Source organism: Lactuca serriola, chromosome 1, assembly GCF_051521515.1.
Source record: "Lactuca serriola cultivar US96UC23 chromosome 1, Lser_US96UC23_V15, whole genome shotgun sequence".
Classification (NCBI taxonomy): Eukaryota; Viridiplantae; Streptophyta; class Magnoliopsida; order Asterales; family Asteraceae; genus Lactuca; species Lactuca serriola.
Genome location: NC_136408.1, coordinates 19,983,532 through 20,001,050, shown reverse-complemented (window position 1 = coordinate 20,001,050; position 17,519 = coordinate 19,983,532). Strand labels below are relative to the sequence as shown.

The 17,519-nt window shown below is 35.7% G+C and overlaps 1 protein-coding gene across 9 annotated transcripts; it reads right to left on the bottom strand.

Annotated features, from left to right (window-relative positions):
- Positions 1-8,826: 8,826 nt before the first annotated feature.
- Positions 8,827-14,737, bottom strand: LOC145066891 (SH3 domain-containing protein 2-like). Of its 9 annotated transcripts, XR_013688813.1 has the most exons (14): positions 14,561-14,737; positions 13,383-13,502; positions 13,222-13,291; positions 12,992-13,143; positions 12,820-12,921; positions 12,547-12,747; positions 12,389-12,451; positions 12,088-12,246; positions 11,907-11,981; positions 11,723-11,820; positions 10,016-10,096; positions 9,886-9,946; positions 9,201-9,671; positions 8,827-9,072 (listed from the first exon to the last, which is right to left on the bottom strand). XR_013688813.1 is itself a non-coding variant. In XM_079014174.1 (12 exons), exons 1-11 carry the CDS (start codon positions 14,618-14,620, stop codon positions 10,051-10,053), a joined length of 1,146 nt encoding a protein of 381 aa, XP_078870300.1. In that variant the 5' UTR covers positions 14,621-14,737; the 3' UTR covers positions 8,827-9,671; positions 10,016-10,050. The 9 variants fall into 9 exon arrangements, 1 of the variants encoding a protein (XP_078870300.1); XR_013688815.1 differs by lacking the exon at positions 9,886-9,946 and having other exon boundaries at positions 10,011-10,096; XR_013688822.1 differs by lacking the exon at positions 9,886-9,946 and having other exon boundaries at positions 9,573-9,671; positions 10,011-10,096.
- Positions 14,738-17,519: the final 2,782 nt, after the last annotated feature.

Genomic DNA, 17,519 nt, shown 5'->3' with positions numbered 1-17,519 from the left:
TGAACGGATGATGGACGTCTTCCAGGGCAAGTGGCCATGACGAACGCAATGATGTATCGAGCTCACGAGGTGAATATTAGAAACTCACGAGGTGAGCCAGTTCACGAGGTGAATGTTAGAAATTCACGAGGTGAACCCAGAAAATTCACCTTATAAATAGAAATCAAGGGTCAGCCGAGTTTGGTTGCTCATCTCTTAGTCTCCCACTCCCGATACTCTCTCTAAGCCCTATTTTAACCCCCCGAAGCCCCGGTGTTCATCCCGAGACCTGAAGCAAGTCCCGAAGCCCGAAGATCCCGAGAAGAAAAGAGTTTCCAAGCCGAAGCTCTGCCCGCGAGAAGCCCGGTGTGTGAAGTGATCCCGGTTTCACCGAAGAATACTACTTTTAGAGCCGTAGTGTTGTCCGATCATCTTTTGATCAAGTGAGTGTGTAGTCACTTTCTTCTAACGCATAATTATGAAGTATTTTATATGAAATACGTGTTATGTGTATATTTTGTTGTGTATATGTGTGAATGTATATTCACTTTCTTCTATCTCATAGATACGATTTATTCTCTATGAAATACGTGTTATGTGTATGTGTCTCATCTGTTGTTTGGAATATGTATTGAATGAGAATGTTATACATGTTTTAAACTATGTATAAAAATATATATTTTTATCTACTAATATGTTGGGTAGAACATGGGTAGATAGTTGATCTGTGATAAACAGATGAGAGGCCTCGATGTTGTTTTTGATTCAGTCATCTAGCCGAGTTTAGATGACGACCACAGACTTTTTCTAGACAGTCCTGTGGAACGCTAGCAGGTTCGCCACTTGTAGGTGTTAATGAACTTGGGTGTTCATTCGATGCACTCCATCCCCCTCATGGTTGCCTTATTTGACTTATATTGCTGAGGAACCCCCAAAGCATGTGTTGTCGCCCCAATGAAATATTCTTAGACTAGGTCCCTTATGTTAATTGTCTTAGGGACGTAAAGTGAGAATAACGAGAATGAGTAATTGGGTTATTGTTGGTTGATGAAAAATAATTTAATTATTTATTGTGGGTTGAAAACCCTATATGCTCACCAGGCTCCCAAGCCTGACCCACTCAGTTTCTTTGTATTACAGGTAGCGGCGCCAGAGCATAAGTTGGATGATTTGTCAAGTTATTTTTGGATTATAGACCTATTGTTGTAAATAACTGTTGTAAGTTTTGTATTAAAATGTTTATGCTTTTGATCTGTTTATCGAAACATGACATCCCGAGTATTGTAATATAATGAAAAATACATTTCTTTAAGAAATGCTTTGGTAAATCTTATTTTTATCATATTTTGTTTTGGGAACAAATTCTGCAACTCTTTTAATCAAAGGATTACTTTGAAATCATTTTAAAAGCATAAATTAAACCGGTCTTTTCTGGCCGTGATTTTGGGGATGTCACATTCGACATGACTGGTCCGCGACGTGGGCCTGCAGTCTCCCCGAACCGCTCATAGGGTATGTTGGCCTTCAGCACAAAGCAAGACCGCCTCAACCCCACCAACAAGCAAATAACCATGTGCGCATAACTATCATATATTGGCATACACAAACATCAAACATATCTATCTCATTGATCATCAATCATAGAATTCTCTCGTAACTAGAGTACCGACCTAGCAGGTCACTAACATACCAATCCTTACAGATCATAAGAGCATAACATACTGTCTAGCCTGATTCTGATCTAACAGATCATAACCACATGTAGCATACCATAACAATAACAACTAAAGGGTCGGCCTTGGTGCCTTAGACCCTATTGATATAGTGAGGATAACTCACCTTGCAGATGTCGACTCGGAAGATAAACTCCAACTCTCGAATCACTTGACACAGGCTCCACCACCTATGATCATAGTACAATATACTCATAAGTCCTTAACCTTATAAGGTACTCCATAACCCACCAGTCAACCCCTGGTCAAAGTCAAAGTCCTCAATCAAGGTCAACAGTCCATGTTGACCCCAACTCGTCGAGTACCCTCGGCTACTCGCCGAGTTCCTTGAAGCACATTCCAACTTGCCGAGTCATCGGGGTGACTCATCGAGTTCCCTAGATTCTCGTTATAACTTTAAGGCCACCTGTTGAGTTCCCTCCTTCCAACTTGACGGATACACGCGCATACATATCCAAGGGAAAACTCATCTGACTCGCCGAGTTGTTCTTCCACCGGTCGAGTCTTATGGTAATCTTCATCGGACTCGACGAGTTGTTCATCCAACTCGTCGAGTTCACGACCATCTTCATGTGACTCGCCGAGTCAACCTTGCGACTCGCCGAGTCCATTCAATCCTTTTTCCATACAAACTTGTTTTGAGCCATGCAGCGGCTCCAAATCACATATCCAAGCTTCTAGGGCATGCTTATCACGTAAAGTTGCAAACTTTATGTGCATGCATGGCTATAAAGGCTCTAAATGCCTATTTTAAGTTCTTAATGGAGCTTCATTCTTAAGAGGGACCTCAATCATGACCAAAACTGTAACTTTATGCTTCTAGAATCCAAGGAGGGTCCAGAACTGAAGTTACAACCTCAGATCTAGCCCATAGCTCATCTTTCCAACTTAATATCTCACCAAAAACCCTAAAACTCAACCAATATAAGAGATTCACAAGGAAAAAGGCGATTTGGTTACCTCCAGAAGATGATAACTGTGATAAGTGTTGATTCCCACACTCTACTTGCTCCAATCTCCTTCTCCTCCAAGCCTTCTCCCTCCAAAGATCCTCTTTTCAAGCTTCAAACACACAATGGGCATACACACACGCGTATTAGGGTTCTCACGGACTCTCTAGAACTGTAAAGAGGCCCAAGGGAGGCTAAGGCTCCTTTAAATAGGGGTGCAAACCCCAGGATTTAGGGTTTCATCTGCCAGCTCCTATTCGCCGAGTCCCGATATGGACTCGTCGAGTAGGTCACTTAACACGCGATCCCACCCCGCTGCTACTCGACGAGTAGGGCAACCAACTCGTCGAGTAGATTTTAACCCAATAAATCTTATTTAAATAATACCTAAGAATCGGGACATTACAAAAAAAACACGAGATTATTATGACTCTATACAACGAAATCCATATGATCATAAAGAGACTAACATGATTGCCATGATGCTCTTTATATTTCGAGATAAATGGATGAAATGAAATGATGATGCTTTATGTGATTTCTTGTGACATGTAATGTTCTCTTTCAAATTAAATGGACGAATCTGTGATGCTTTAGTATATAATAACAACTATAGAGGTGGGATTATACTGGGGTAGGATATTAAGATCCTAGGCGAGATCCTATTATATCAGTATAGATCTTGCTTCTTGAAACCATAAAGCATAAGCCTTAAGCACTAAGTCATAAGCCATAAACTATTAGCTAGGGGTGAGCGCGGTGCGGTTCGGTGCGGTTATTAGCCAAATCCTCACCACTAACCGCAAATACGGTTAATCCATTTTCAAAACCGCTTGGTGCGGTTATTTTTGCTGTGCGGTTAGGCGGTTATTTTTGCGGTGCGGTTTTGTTTTTTCTGTGCTACGGTTATTAACCGCATGAATTTGGTACAGTTATTTTGTGTGGTTTTTAACCACAGTTTAGAGCTCAAATGGTTTTAAGAGTTCAAATATATTATTTGTAATAATAAAAAAACCATAATGTATAAGAAAATTAACTTAAATGACAAACAATTAATATCTTAAAAACGTCAAATCAATAGTAATTAACAATAAATTTCTTAAAATTGTCTAATTTCACTATTTTTCAATGTTAAACATAACAAAAAACCATATTTTGGTCTTCTAGTATTTTATTCATCTTTCATTAATGAAACTTGTCTTATTTTTAATATTTAATATATTAATAATTAACAAAAAAAAGTTGCATATAATATATGCGGTGCAGTGCAGTTTTTTGCGGTTTTTAAAAACTAATAACCGCATCTCATCGCAAATTTGCGGTTTTTAAAAAACAAAAAATTTCACCATCGGTTGTTATTGCGGTTGCGGTTTTTGCGGTTAATTTTAGTTGTGGTGCGGTTTTTGCTCACCCATATTATTAGTCATAAAGCTATAACCCCTACACCTTAAACCTTAAGCAATATGCCTTAGCCATAAGCCTTAACCCCATAAACCATAAGCCTTAAGCCCTACACAGTAAACCATAAGTCAAAAGTTATGTTCATTTTAAGTTTGGTCTCTTTTGGTCCCGTTTATCTTTATCTTATTTGTCCATAAACACTTTTATCGTATTATTTATATGCTCCACATCAGTTTTGGTTGGCACTACAACTGAAAACACTATTAACCTTAAATTAGCAATTCACATAGTCATTTGTTCAAATCCGACTCTAATCTTTAGTTATTTGTACTTTGTACGATGATAGTCTAAGGCAAATGTATGATCCTACTATCAGGTTTTCTCCATTGTTTATCCTGCTTCGAAATACAAGTTTTAGGCTTGGAGAAGCCTAATGAGTATGCCTGGGGTCAACTTTGAAAGAAATTGATGGTTGCAATATGGTAAAACCTTTGAATGCCCCCAACAATATATTTTGACGTCTTCAATCCATTTTCCTTTTTATGGTTTTATTTTGCCTTTTTTTAATCTTTTTGATTATTTGTTTCAAATTGCACAATATCATCTTTAATTTAATCATGTGTAGGCGGTGGTTATTGTTACTTGTTTACTATGATGAATGTAGCATCTGGTTTTAAGGCACTTCCATTGTTGACCCTTATATTGAGATTTATTGCATTGTTGGTCCCTAATTGTAAGAAAGTGTGAAAAAGGGCCCATAGTGGCAATTTGGTAAAAATTATGGATTTTGAGTACATGTGTGTACGCTAAGCGTACTAAGGCGCGCCTTAGTACGTTGGGGGTACACCTCGTACGTAGGGTGTATGTGGTTGGCATGCAAACCCTAATTTTAGGGCTTTGGCTCATATTTAAGCAACTTTATGGATACAAACCCTCTTCTTATCCAGCCTCCTTCCGTGGGTTCGACCTTCAAGCAACCCTAGAGCAAAAGAGAGCCATATTGAGCATTAAAGTGAGTTTTTGGAGTGGTTTGAAGAGAGAAGAAGGTGGTGAGAAGATCTTGGAGTTAGGAACACTTTGGATCTGGGATTTCTACTTGGTTTGCAACATCTTGAAGGTATAAAGCTTGCATCTTTACCAATCCATCTTGTGGATCTTGGTTTTGCTCTTTAAAGACACTTTTTGGTCCCAAAATGATGATTCATGAACATAGCATGTTCTTGACCCATAGAGTTGTCCTTTTCAGACGCTAGGAAGGATATTGAGTCATAAAAATGGAGCCCAAGTGGTTGGTTTTGCTCCATGCTTCATTTAGAAGGTCTTAATGGATTGAGAAGTGGACTTAAGCTCTTAATGGCCATGCAAAGTCATAAAGCTGGAAATATTATGACTCTTGAGGGTATTTTAGCCATGGATCTGAAAAATGGTCATGAGTGCTTAAGCCATTAAGAGCTTATTGGGTTTTGAGGCTTCTGGGAGTATGCCCTGCATACGAGGTCAACCACCCTGATGGTGGTCAGCATGCTAGTATGCCCAGGGTACCTTAGGAGTACACCACGCGTACTCATTCCATGGTGACTCGGTTAGGTTGACTCAGATGACTTGTGGATTTTGACCAGTTTGACATTAACTTTGACCTAAGGGTATTTTTGGGATTTTGATTGTGAATTGTCACTTGGATGGATAGGCGTCAGTTGGAGTTGAGATTCGGAGTCGGGACCTTATCAGCTATGGATCAGATCGACAGGTGAGTTTTCCTCACTGTATTTGCGGGTCGAAGGCACCAAGGCCGGCCCATTGTATTAGATATCTTATTATGTGATAGTATGTTATTGTGTTGTGGTGATTTGTTAGATCGGTATTCTAGTATATAGGATGATGTTATGCTTAGTGATCGGTAGATCTGCTTGTTATCCGTTTTCTGGATATATGTTTATATGTTGTATATATCGACGTGGTGTGGGTGAGTTGAGACTATATTGCTTTGTGTTATCAGTCAAAAAACTCAATAATGTTTATATCAGTATGATGTTATGGTTTATTGGGTTTATATGTTTATCGGTTATGTATACGTCGACATGCTATGTGTGGTTGGGTTGAGGCGGACCAGAGTAGACTGAAGGCCAAGAGACCCAGGGCGTCCCGAATAGACTGTAGGCCTGAGAGGCATACCAGTCAGGCCAGAGGCTATGAGAACGTTCCAGATAGGCTGAAAGCCCGATGAGGCGTTCCAATCATGCTGAAGGTTTTATGAGCGTTCCAGATAGTCTGTAAGCCAGTAAGGCGTTCCAGTTATGTTGAAGGCTTTTGTGAGCGTTCCATATAGTTTGTAGGCCGTTGAGGCGTTCCATTCATGCTGAAGGCTCTATGAGCGTTCCAGATAGTCTGTAGGCTGGTGCGGCGTTCCAGTTAGGTTGAAGGCTCTGTATGCATGTTGTTGTTATTATGTTTATGTGGTGGTACTTTGGGGGGACTCACTAAGCTTCGTGCTTACAATTTTTTAGTTTATGGTTTCAGGTACCTCAGAGGACCTTGGCAAGGCGAATGCGTAACCGTACACATCCATGGCTTTACGACTGAGTGGATCTTGGGAGACTCTGTTTTTAAATAATGTTTTGAAAACAATGGTTTTGCAACACTTCTATTAGAAAAGGGTTGTTTTGAAAAGTTGAAATTTGTTGTAATTTTCGAAATGTTACAATGAACCCAAACATCATATTGGACCTAAGTTTTGGAATATATGGTTAGTCGTATACCCACGTATAAGGAGTTTAGAGACCTTTTACCCTTGTCAAATGAGGTTGCTTACATTGTTTTGGGGAAAATAATCTTTGAAATACAAGATACCTTTTACCCTTATCAAATGAGGTTGTTTACATTGTTTTGGGAAAAAAGAATGGGAAATTGGTATAAAAGTCCTTCGGTTTTAAAAAAAAAATGTTTGGTTTTATCCTTTGTCTACTTTTAGGTTCATTAAAGCCGAAAATTTTATAATTTTTTTTGCACCTATTCCCTTTTAACCGATTTTTAGGTCATTAGCCGGTTACTATGCACGGGACATTTGCTTAAAAATAAAAAGTATTGGGCAGAATCGAGGTAGGTGAGGTTCGAACCTTTGTCTCCCCCAAATCTAACAAACACGCTAACCACTAGCATACAAAACACTTTTTGTAGTATTGGCTGACATATTATATATAACAATTAATATTATTGTTATTATTACTTAAATATTATTTTGTTATTTTGATTATTATAATAATTATTATTTATTCTTATTATATATTTTTATGAATGTATACATATTTTTTTAAATACAAAAGTATTTTTTTTTAAATATAGATTTATGTTTTTAAATATGAAAATACTTTTTTAAAGCAAAAAAATACGTTTTTAAATATATAAATATACTTTAAAGGTAATTATATGTTTATAAAATATATGTATATATTTAAATACATATTTATGTATTTGAAAGCATATGTATATTTTTACAAGCGGTTTTACACATTTACAAAACATAATAATGTATTGGATTTTTTTTATTTAACATGTAGAAAATTATATTTATTTGGCATACAAAATATAATATACATATAGATATGAAAATACCTATTAATATGGTTTATATTGTATAAACCATATAAATGCCTTCAAAGTATATTTAAGCTTTTAAAAACATATATATTTTTTTTTAATTTAAAAAATATATTTATACATTTAACATGTTTACAATATGTTTTTATACAAAGTACATATATAATTATATTTTAAATATTTATATATGTGCTTTAAAATATATATATATATATATATATATATATATATATATATATATATATATATATATATATATATATATATAAAAGAAAAACAATCTTTAAAATTATAGATAAAATATAACTGATATTTAGAACTTAGGGTATTGTCACTGAAATGACTATAAATCAAGACAAATAAACTAATGTTAATAAGAGATTGCAAAAAGAGGAATTTATTATAGAATATTGATATTACAAACTTGTAAACTCGTATCTATTATAATAAATGAAGGTTTTTTCCCACATGTCATCTTCTTATTCATTTGGACACATGTCATTTTCTAGAATTTTTAAATTTTCTATTTTCCACTTGTCATTTTATTGTATTTTTCATTTTATTAAATTAAAATTCCATATTTAATATGTAAGGTAATATATATGTAAAGTATTTATTAGAAATGGTTTATATATATGTAATGTATTCAATATATTAAAGCTTTACTAATTTTAATAATTTAAATTTTTTCTCATTTTTCTTATAAATTCAAACTTTTTCAAATTGTTAAAATTTCATATTTAATTTTTTTTAGTTAAACCCATGTAATATATGGGTCTCACACCTAGTATTTTAACAACGAATAAATGATTTCTGAATTCCATTATGCTTTCATTTTTTCATATTAAAATATCACTTTGAAATTAGATTCAAGAAACACATTGCAATTTTAATTTTTGCTGAGTAATACATTATACTTTAAAAATCTAAACATATTAAAACTATGAATATATATTAAGATTGGGTTTGTATTCCTTCTCCTTGGCATCGAGGACAAACAGGGGAGAATCCTTTCGAGAAAAAAAAATATAAAAACCACAACACAATAAAAACACAAAACACAGGATTGATCAATTTTCTCATAAAAGAGTAAGCCTTAAATAAGAGGTGGCATAATAAGCCTATTAAAAATAAATTAGGCTGTCAAAAGAGAGAAAATGTCTACCATGTGTCACAAATGGTGTTATGTTGACTGCTAAAAAGGTTTATTGTAAACAATTGTTTTTATGTTATACATTCATTCCACATCAAACCCATGTGTTAAAGTAGTGTTTGTGTTAGTGACGAACAAACATGAAAAGAATAAATATCTGACCATACTTTCAAATAGACCTTAACCTTGTTTGTGAAAACTCTATCAGATTTGCCACAATGTAGGCCCACCCTTATCCAATGGAGTTCCATCGAGCCACCTGCTGTAAGTAGGATGTAGATGAGATGCTAAAAAAGTATATAAATAACTCATAAAACAAAGAAACTAAAGTTATATGCCATCCTTGTACGATGGAATGGTATCTTAAACAAATTGTTTAGCAAAACTTACAACTCCACTAAGCTGATCAACTTGGAAAAATCCAAAGGAACGCTTCAAGCCATGTTCTTGTTAGACAATTTATGTGTAAAAGATTAGAATAGTCAATGGTTAAGACAGAGATTCCTGCATCTATATTCTCCAATTGTGCATACAACGAAAAAACTGTTATATGAAGTCAAAAGATATATTCTACCACATACACAATATGTGTTCATATAAACAAAGGCACACACATATACATAGTTAGAGAGGGATACGTTCAACGATGGTGGTTTTTTTTTTTTTATAGAGAGCCGCAAAGAGAAACTCACATGTGGTGGCCTGATTTGTCTAATTAAACATCAACTTTTTAATTCAGAATCCCTTTTCATTTTTTCTTACCACCATCATCAGTTTAATCCGATTTGTCTCCAGGAAACCTTTAAAATCTTAGCTTCGCAAGCCATGGCAGTGATTAAAAACCCAATCGAACTTGTAATCCTGTAAAACCAAAAATTATAAGTGTTAAAACAAAAACTATAATCGATTATTGTAAAATAATACATCCAGGAACAAAAGTCTTATGCTTTACAAGTGATGGTAATATCCATGGCCATTCGACGCCATTATACATAAAAAGAAAAGAAACAAATATATATGGAGGCTTAGGGGTTGAAATCGAATGAAGAGTGAAGTTTAGGGTTTGAAATCGCACTGGCCACCATCATCTGAATCATTTTGTGATGTTTAAATTCACTGGATTAGAAGCTCCATACCTAACAAAGTTTTACATATTTTGATTTCAAGAAAAAAAAATCAAAATCAAAACTAAAATCTAACTTTACCGCTGGAGGTGTTCCCATCTCTCAAATCTCGGTAGTCACCGTTTCTCCCACGCTTGCGCTTCGTTAGCCTCCAACTGAAACCTGTTATCCAACCGGGTAACCGATAAAATGGGCAAATTTGCGAAAATTAATGTAAGTTCCGGGTTTTTTTTTTTTTTTTTTAACGGCAAGCAAGTAATAATAATAATAATAATAATAATAATAATAATAACTTATTTTGCTTTAAATATTTATTATATATATAAAATGTGTTAAACAAACAGTTTATATTCCGAAGAGTAAATTACATGAACGGTCCATGTGGTTTGGAGTAATTTTCATGTTTTGTCTCTAACTTATTTTTTTAACTCGGAAGGTTTCTACTGTTTGTTTTGTTACACGTTTGGTCTATATAAAACTTAAAAAAAAAAAAAAAAACAATTTATCCTTATATATTTTCTTTATTATTTTTCTATTATTGTTTTTCATTTTAAATTAAAAATAATAATAAAAAAAACCCCATAAAGACTCCCCACCCCACCTAACTATGGAAAGCTAGATACTTATTATCTCTCAATTCTTTTACACCGAGTCCTAAATCATCAGACAATGGTTTCCGCCAATCGGAGCACCGCCACCTTCCCTTGACTGTTGTCATCGTCAAACTTCCTCGACCCCTTAGCACTCATCTTTAGCCTCCTGTGGCTTTGTCTTGTGGGATACCACCATCGACACCACTACCAATCACCATGAATCATAGTTGCCACCATCATCGATGACGTGAATCGAAGCTAACACACTACCATCGCCGCATACCACTACTTATATAAACCTAGTTCAGAAATCCTTTTAAATACCTTGTTTGTTACCGTCACCAAAATCGTTTTTTGGACTCGATGGGTTCCAGAAATCTTTGGTCGGTTCATTAGGTTTGATCAAGAAATCAAATCGAGTGTGAGTAACAAGAAATTGTTCCATGAAATCAACAAGACGAAGGTGGAGGTTACAATGAGAATCGAAGGAAATCATACCCACCACCACCACAGGTTACGATGAAAATGGAGTTAGGTTTTTTCTTGGTTGCAGTGATAGGTTGAAGACGAAAGTAGAGGCAGGGGTTCTCAGAATGTGCACAAAACAAGGTTCTCAGAAAGTGAACAAAAACAATTTTAGTTTTATCACATTCTAGGTTTATGTGTCTTCTGGATTTTTCTTGATTTTGGTTATTAATATGTTCTGATTACTTGTAATACTCATTTGCTCAGCTACAAATTTTATTGTCTTCATTTTTTGTGTTTTATTGGTGTTGCTACATTTTCAACCACTCTTTGAGCTCGTCGAAGAAGACAGACGAGGCAGGGAAGTTGTTTGGTCGAAGAATACATAAGGACAAGATCAAGTGGTGTGATAATGATTGTACGTATGCTTTGGATAGTAAGACCCCAAATACACATTTTAGCACTACCAATTGGCATCCACTTGGGTTGGGTCCTAGGGATACTAAAATGCCCCCCATTTAGCAATTTTAACTCCAATAAGCTATCTGCTATAGTATAGATAGTAGTTACCCCCATGACAAATAAGCTAATAATTCCATTCTAAAGAGTAAAGACAACACATGGAATCTAAAACCACTAACTAAAGTGACAAAAGAAGAAGAAGAAGCACAAAATACAAATGTTCATAAATCTTGCTAAATGCTAATTACTAAAACTTGAGCCACCTTACTTGCTACCAAGAATCCGATCTCGGCGTTCTACATACTCCAACGGAAACCAACCTGCCTTCCCTTGACATTCTCCTTCCGCCCAACCATTGCTTGACACCTGTCCACAAAACAACCATATTTATCTTATAATATTTATCGTATTTTCTCAGCTTAAAAAGTAAAATTTATAATTCTAACACTAACCTTTCGAACAACAACGTAGTCCCCAACTGTTAAACTCAACTCAGCATCTGACTCAGCTTGATATGGATGTATAACCTATTATTAAAATTAAGTTCAGCCATCATTTTCAAACTACAGTTTGTTGATGAAAACTGATATAATTATATGAACAAAACAATCAACAAGTAAAGATAACAATCACCTCTCCTAAAAAGTAGTCCAAATTATCTTCACAGTTATTATCATTTCTCTGAGAAGCAGATACACCATTGATTTCAATTTCATCATGAGCTGGAGAAGAAGAAACTGCTGCTGCCATTGGAATAGGAGATGCATCTATTCTTTGACGCTCTTGCAACATCTAAAAACAAATTATCTCACCCTTTATCAAATGTCTAAAATACCCTTCAACAAAGACAAGACATTTTAAAATGGAAACCAACATTTTTTTTTCTTCCTTGTTTTCATGCTAGAAAAAAAAAATGCCAAAATGTATTTAATACCTCCCCTTCAAGCCGATCAAGTATGTTTAGAACTTTCTGATGATGATGTTTTTCAGCCTCAACCTTCAATTCAACATTAAATACATTATTTTCAACTTTTATTAATTTCTGAGAAACTTAAAGAAACAAAAACATTGCATAATAGAGTAACTAATCACCATGGATATAAGTCGTTGAAGTGTTAATCTCTGTTGTTGAGCTTCAACAGCTGACATGGTAGCAACAGCTTCTTTACCCAATACAGTCATGTTTGACTTCAGCTCCTGAAGCCTAGCTTGAGCTGCTTCAAATTTTGACAAATTATCAACATTCCCACTAGATTCCCTCACTTTTGCCTGCCTTCTTGCAACTTCAATCACCTGTAAAGATGATGAACATGAGGAGGGCATTTACGTCTTTTCTACATAACTAACTATATAAGTTATGTAAACCTGAGCTTCAGCTTCTTGTCTGACTCTATCGTATCTTTGTGCATGACGTCTTGCATCCTCCAAAGGAGCTCCCACTACCATACCTCTCAAAGGCTCTGCAACCTATAGTTATATTCTTCATGAGGAAAAGGGCATTTATGTCTTTTACACATACAGGAGCTTTAGAGCTTACCTGTGTGCCAAGGGCTTTCAAGAGAATTTCACGTTCCCTTTCGATATCCATTCGAGCACTACTATAACTCATTGCTGCTTTGGATAATGAACTACCACTAGTGCAAGTGTTCTCAGCACCATATTTCCTGCTGTCTTCAGAGAGTTTGGTACCTATAAACACACACACACAGAGATATATTGATATTGTGAAAAATGAACATTGTAATTTGGACACAAAATTTAAGTTACCAATTTCTACTTGCTTGGTTCCAGTTACAATAAAACCCTCGACACCACGGACAATATCGCGTTGAAAATGCTGGTAAAAAAGAAGGAATGTTATTATGTTAAGAGATAATATGAATAGCTTGCAAAAAGTTAAAAAAAGAAAGAAAATTAATGTGTGTAACCTTAGCAGATCGGGTTGATATGTAAAGCTTTTCAAGCTTTTGTTGTTGTTGAAGTTCTACTTCATTGGCTACAATATCTTCAGAGCCTCCAAGTCCACCAGCAAATTGTTTGAGGACAGCCTACCATATATTAGAAAACACAAAAAGTAAGGGAATTATTCACAATTAGGAAATCAACAACTCGTATAAAATACTAAAGACAGCTTTAGCAACCCTCTACCAGTGACTTAGGAGCTCAAATTTTAAGAATCATACTTGATGTTGGATAATGGATGGGATGTATTCTTTCCCATTTAAGGTAAGATCCTATGGAATGATGAACTTTGTGAACTTCATTATATGAATTTATGGGGTTTAATGCATGATTAGCGTGGTTTTTAAGATGATTGAGTGTAGGATTTTGAAGGTTTGGAAGTCGTAACTGAAAAATTAGAGAGAGGAGAGATTTAGGGAGAAAGTTTCAGTGTATGTTATTTTTTACACTTGCACAATCAGTGGGGCTATTCCGATATAGAGAAAGTAGAGGATGATGGTGATGAAGGATCAGGGGCAAGTGAAGGAGAAGGATGAGTATGTAAAAGAGGAGAAGAACTAAATGTTCTGTCATTTTCAATGTAAAATCATTATATATTTTTTTTTTCTTGCACAAATGCAAACTTAACCTACCATGCTTTTTGTCATTTTTGGAGAAAATGGAACTTTATCTTGCTATCAAAATACCTCAATTGTTAATTCAAATCATGTTTTAATTCGAAAAATTGGAGACAACATGTCACAAAACGTGCTACACAACGACCTAGAACTTGATCGATCAAACAGCTCTAGAGCATAGTTTGACAAAACACCTCATAGCACAGTTTTTTTACAGAGACAATCAATGGAGCTGGCGTTATTGAATCTACCTACACTTGCAATTAAGCAAAGACAACTGAAAACACAAACAATTTACGTACTACTTCCATTCAACAAAGAAATGACAGGTTAAATTTGAATTCGGATCTTACTTTTCTACTTCAAAATCTCTGTGGTGTTAATCATTTGTCTAGAAAACTTACTGATTACAACAAAACCTATAGCAATTTCAACATCTTGAGCAATGATCGTGGTAGATTTAAAACGAAATTAAATAAAATAGTCCTTGTTCTTGTTCTTGTTAAAGAATGAAGATGGTATAATACCTGTTGCTGTCTAGCGACCTGTTCTCTGAGCTTCGAAGCTTGTTTACGTATTGCATCCATTAGTTCATACGCTGGGCGAAAACCAGTTGCGAAGCCGAAAGCGAACGAGAGAAATTTGGGGAGGGGTTTTGTTTTGACTCTTTTTGAATATTTGTTTGTTTCAAAAAATGTGTTGAAGGGTCCCGACACAAACTTTTGACTTGACGTTTTGTTTTATATCAGAATATTCTTTTAAGAGAAAACTCCTTTTAGGAAACATTCCCAATATTTATTTGGTTTTTCTCCATGTTTTAAAAACTTTGGAACGAAAGTTAGTTGGCATTCAGCAAAACTAGCTCTTTGTTAGTTGGTAACACGATACCTTTTGATTATTATATTTAAAATGTTTTAAAAGGATTTGAATTTAAAAACTTATAAAATATATGGTTTAGTTTATACAAAAATACAATAACAACACGTTATCTTAAGTTGATATCAATTTAGAAAGGGTTAACGAGCTATAAAGGTAGCGAACTTTGATCTTTGTCCAAATTAAGGTAACTATGTTTTTTACGTACACATTTGACCATTGAACTTGTTTGACCTGTTCAAAATACGGTAAGATGATCGATAATTGGCGATAATATTACCCTATTATGAACAAGTCAAACAAGTTTATTGCTCAAATGTATACAAAAAACATGGTTACCTAAATATGAACAAAGACCAAAGTTTCTTACTCGTTTTGGTAATATTGGGTTCTTTATGTTAAATGCAAGTAGTCATAAGACCCACATATATGGCATGGAATCAGGCTATCGACTCTTTGTGTATGATGAGATGGTCAGGTCTTGGGCCAACCTCATTTAGGCTCGGCTAGTTAGGGGCTACTGTAACGCCTTGTTTTGAATCGTTTCTTATTTTGGAGTAGTAATCAGGGATTAGGTATTAGCGGGCTTAGGACCCTTGAAGAAGTGAGATTTGGACTCAGTTGGGGTTGGATAATGTAATTTGGATGTTCCGGGTATTCAATTTGTGTTTTGGAGTCAAAGGTTATTTCAGTAATTTTTCAGCTCGGGCTTTTATGGAAACTGGATGTTCATTCGGGATATTGTAAGGCATGTATGGTTCGGTTAAAGTGTAGAGCTTCTCGTCGCCTTTTCATGGATATAAGGATCGTCGGAATCGGAGTGATAATGAGGAAGTTATGACCTTCGAATTATATTAGGGTTAAGGAGTTAAGCGGTACGCAGGATGTACATATATGTACGCATGGCATACTAGTTCTAAAGCCGGTATGCGGGGAGTGCAATGGTGTATGCAGGGCGTACTGATGCGAGGCATGATCGCACCTTCGGGCACATACGCGGGGCGTACGTGCATCTTAATGGAAATCCTAATTTTGATGATGTACCTTATATAAGCTCATTAGTGATGGGTTTTGAGCATTCTAACACTTCCTAAGTGTATATGCAACCCTAATAAACCTTGGATCTATGTTTGTCTAAATACATGCAAAATTTGGTTTCTAAGGTTCATAATCCTATCTAGCATACATGGGGAACTTTAATCCTAAAAGGATGGCTATAATTACATACCTTGTAGTTGATTTTGATTCCTTGAAACCTTGAGAGCCTAGCACCCCAAGTGTGATGCCTCAAATGCTTCACACAACACCAAATGCTTTTGGAATGACTTTTGAGAGAATACAAACACTCTAAAAATCGGCCTAGCCCTCACTTCCCTTTGTGTAGCCGATTTTGGTGGAGAATGAGTTCCTTATATAGTGTTGACACATCTAGGGTTACACCATGTAAACCCTAATGAGTCGTGACTCTTCATTTCCATGAACCATGGGTTTCTAACTCCCATGGAGCATCCATGGAGCATCCTATGGGTTTAACCCAACTTGATAATCCATGGAGCCTCTTAGCCCACTATACAAGTTATGGATGATTTACATAATCAACCTATATATTTAATTAGTTATCTTTTGATCCAAATTAATTCTTGATTAATACTAATTAAATAATACTATTAATATATTAGAGCTTATAATATATTAATAAACCATAAGTGTTATTTCTCTCATTTAGTCTATTCAAATGCATGATGTCATGCAACCCAAATGGACCATGCCGGGTCGGGTCAAGTAAATACCAGAAATAGTTATGGACTTAGACACCTTATCCAACAGTCTCCCACTTGGATAAGTCTAATAACTATAACCGCAAGTATGACTTCAGGAACCGATCAACAATCGTAGCTCTTTCAAGGTCTCTTGGAACTGAGAAGATGATGATACGCCATTTAAGATAAGTGATCATATAATCCTCTGTTCTAGATATCAATCAGACAAATACATGGAACAATGTCTTACTTATTATTCAACAGTTTGTTTTCCGATTTCCGATTTGTTTGACAAAGAACCTAATTGAACACATCAAATTAGTTCTGATCGGGCCCGGTACATAGGTCAAAACAAAATCATTGAGGGGCCCAGATATCAGCTTCTAATCCAAGAAGGAACAGATAAAATTCGACTCATATGTTTGCTCTACTACTACCTGTTGGGCCATCAAGTTTTGGGCTGATAGTTATTTTGAGAAGGCCTACAATGGGTTTGGGCCCAATTTGGAAAATTGGTCCATAGTTTGGGCCTAAGTCTTGGTCAAAGTTAGATTAGGGGTAAAATGGTCTTTTTACCCCGAGTATGGATTTATGGTTATGGACAGGAACCCAATTGTTAATTGGGCGTTGTTTTGATATTGACAGTTTGGGGAATTTGTCAGCCAGCAGCCAGGGATCGACTGTGTGATTCGGCAGTACGAGGTGAGTCTTCTCATTATTTCCATGGGTCGAAGGCACCAATGTCGGCCCATTACTTGTTATGTGGAATGCTAGTTGTCTCTGTGATGCTTGCATGAAAGACCATGGGGGTAGCCCATGGCACTTGGATATCAAACCATAGGGGGAGCCC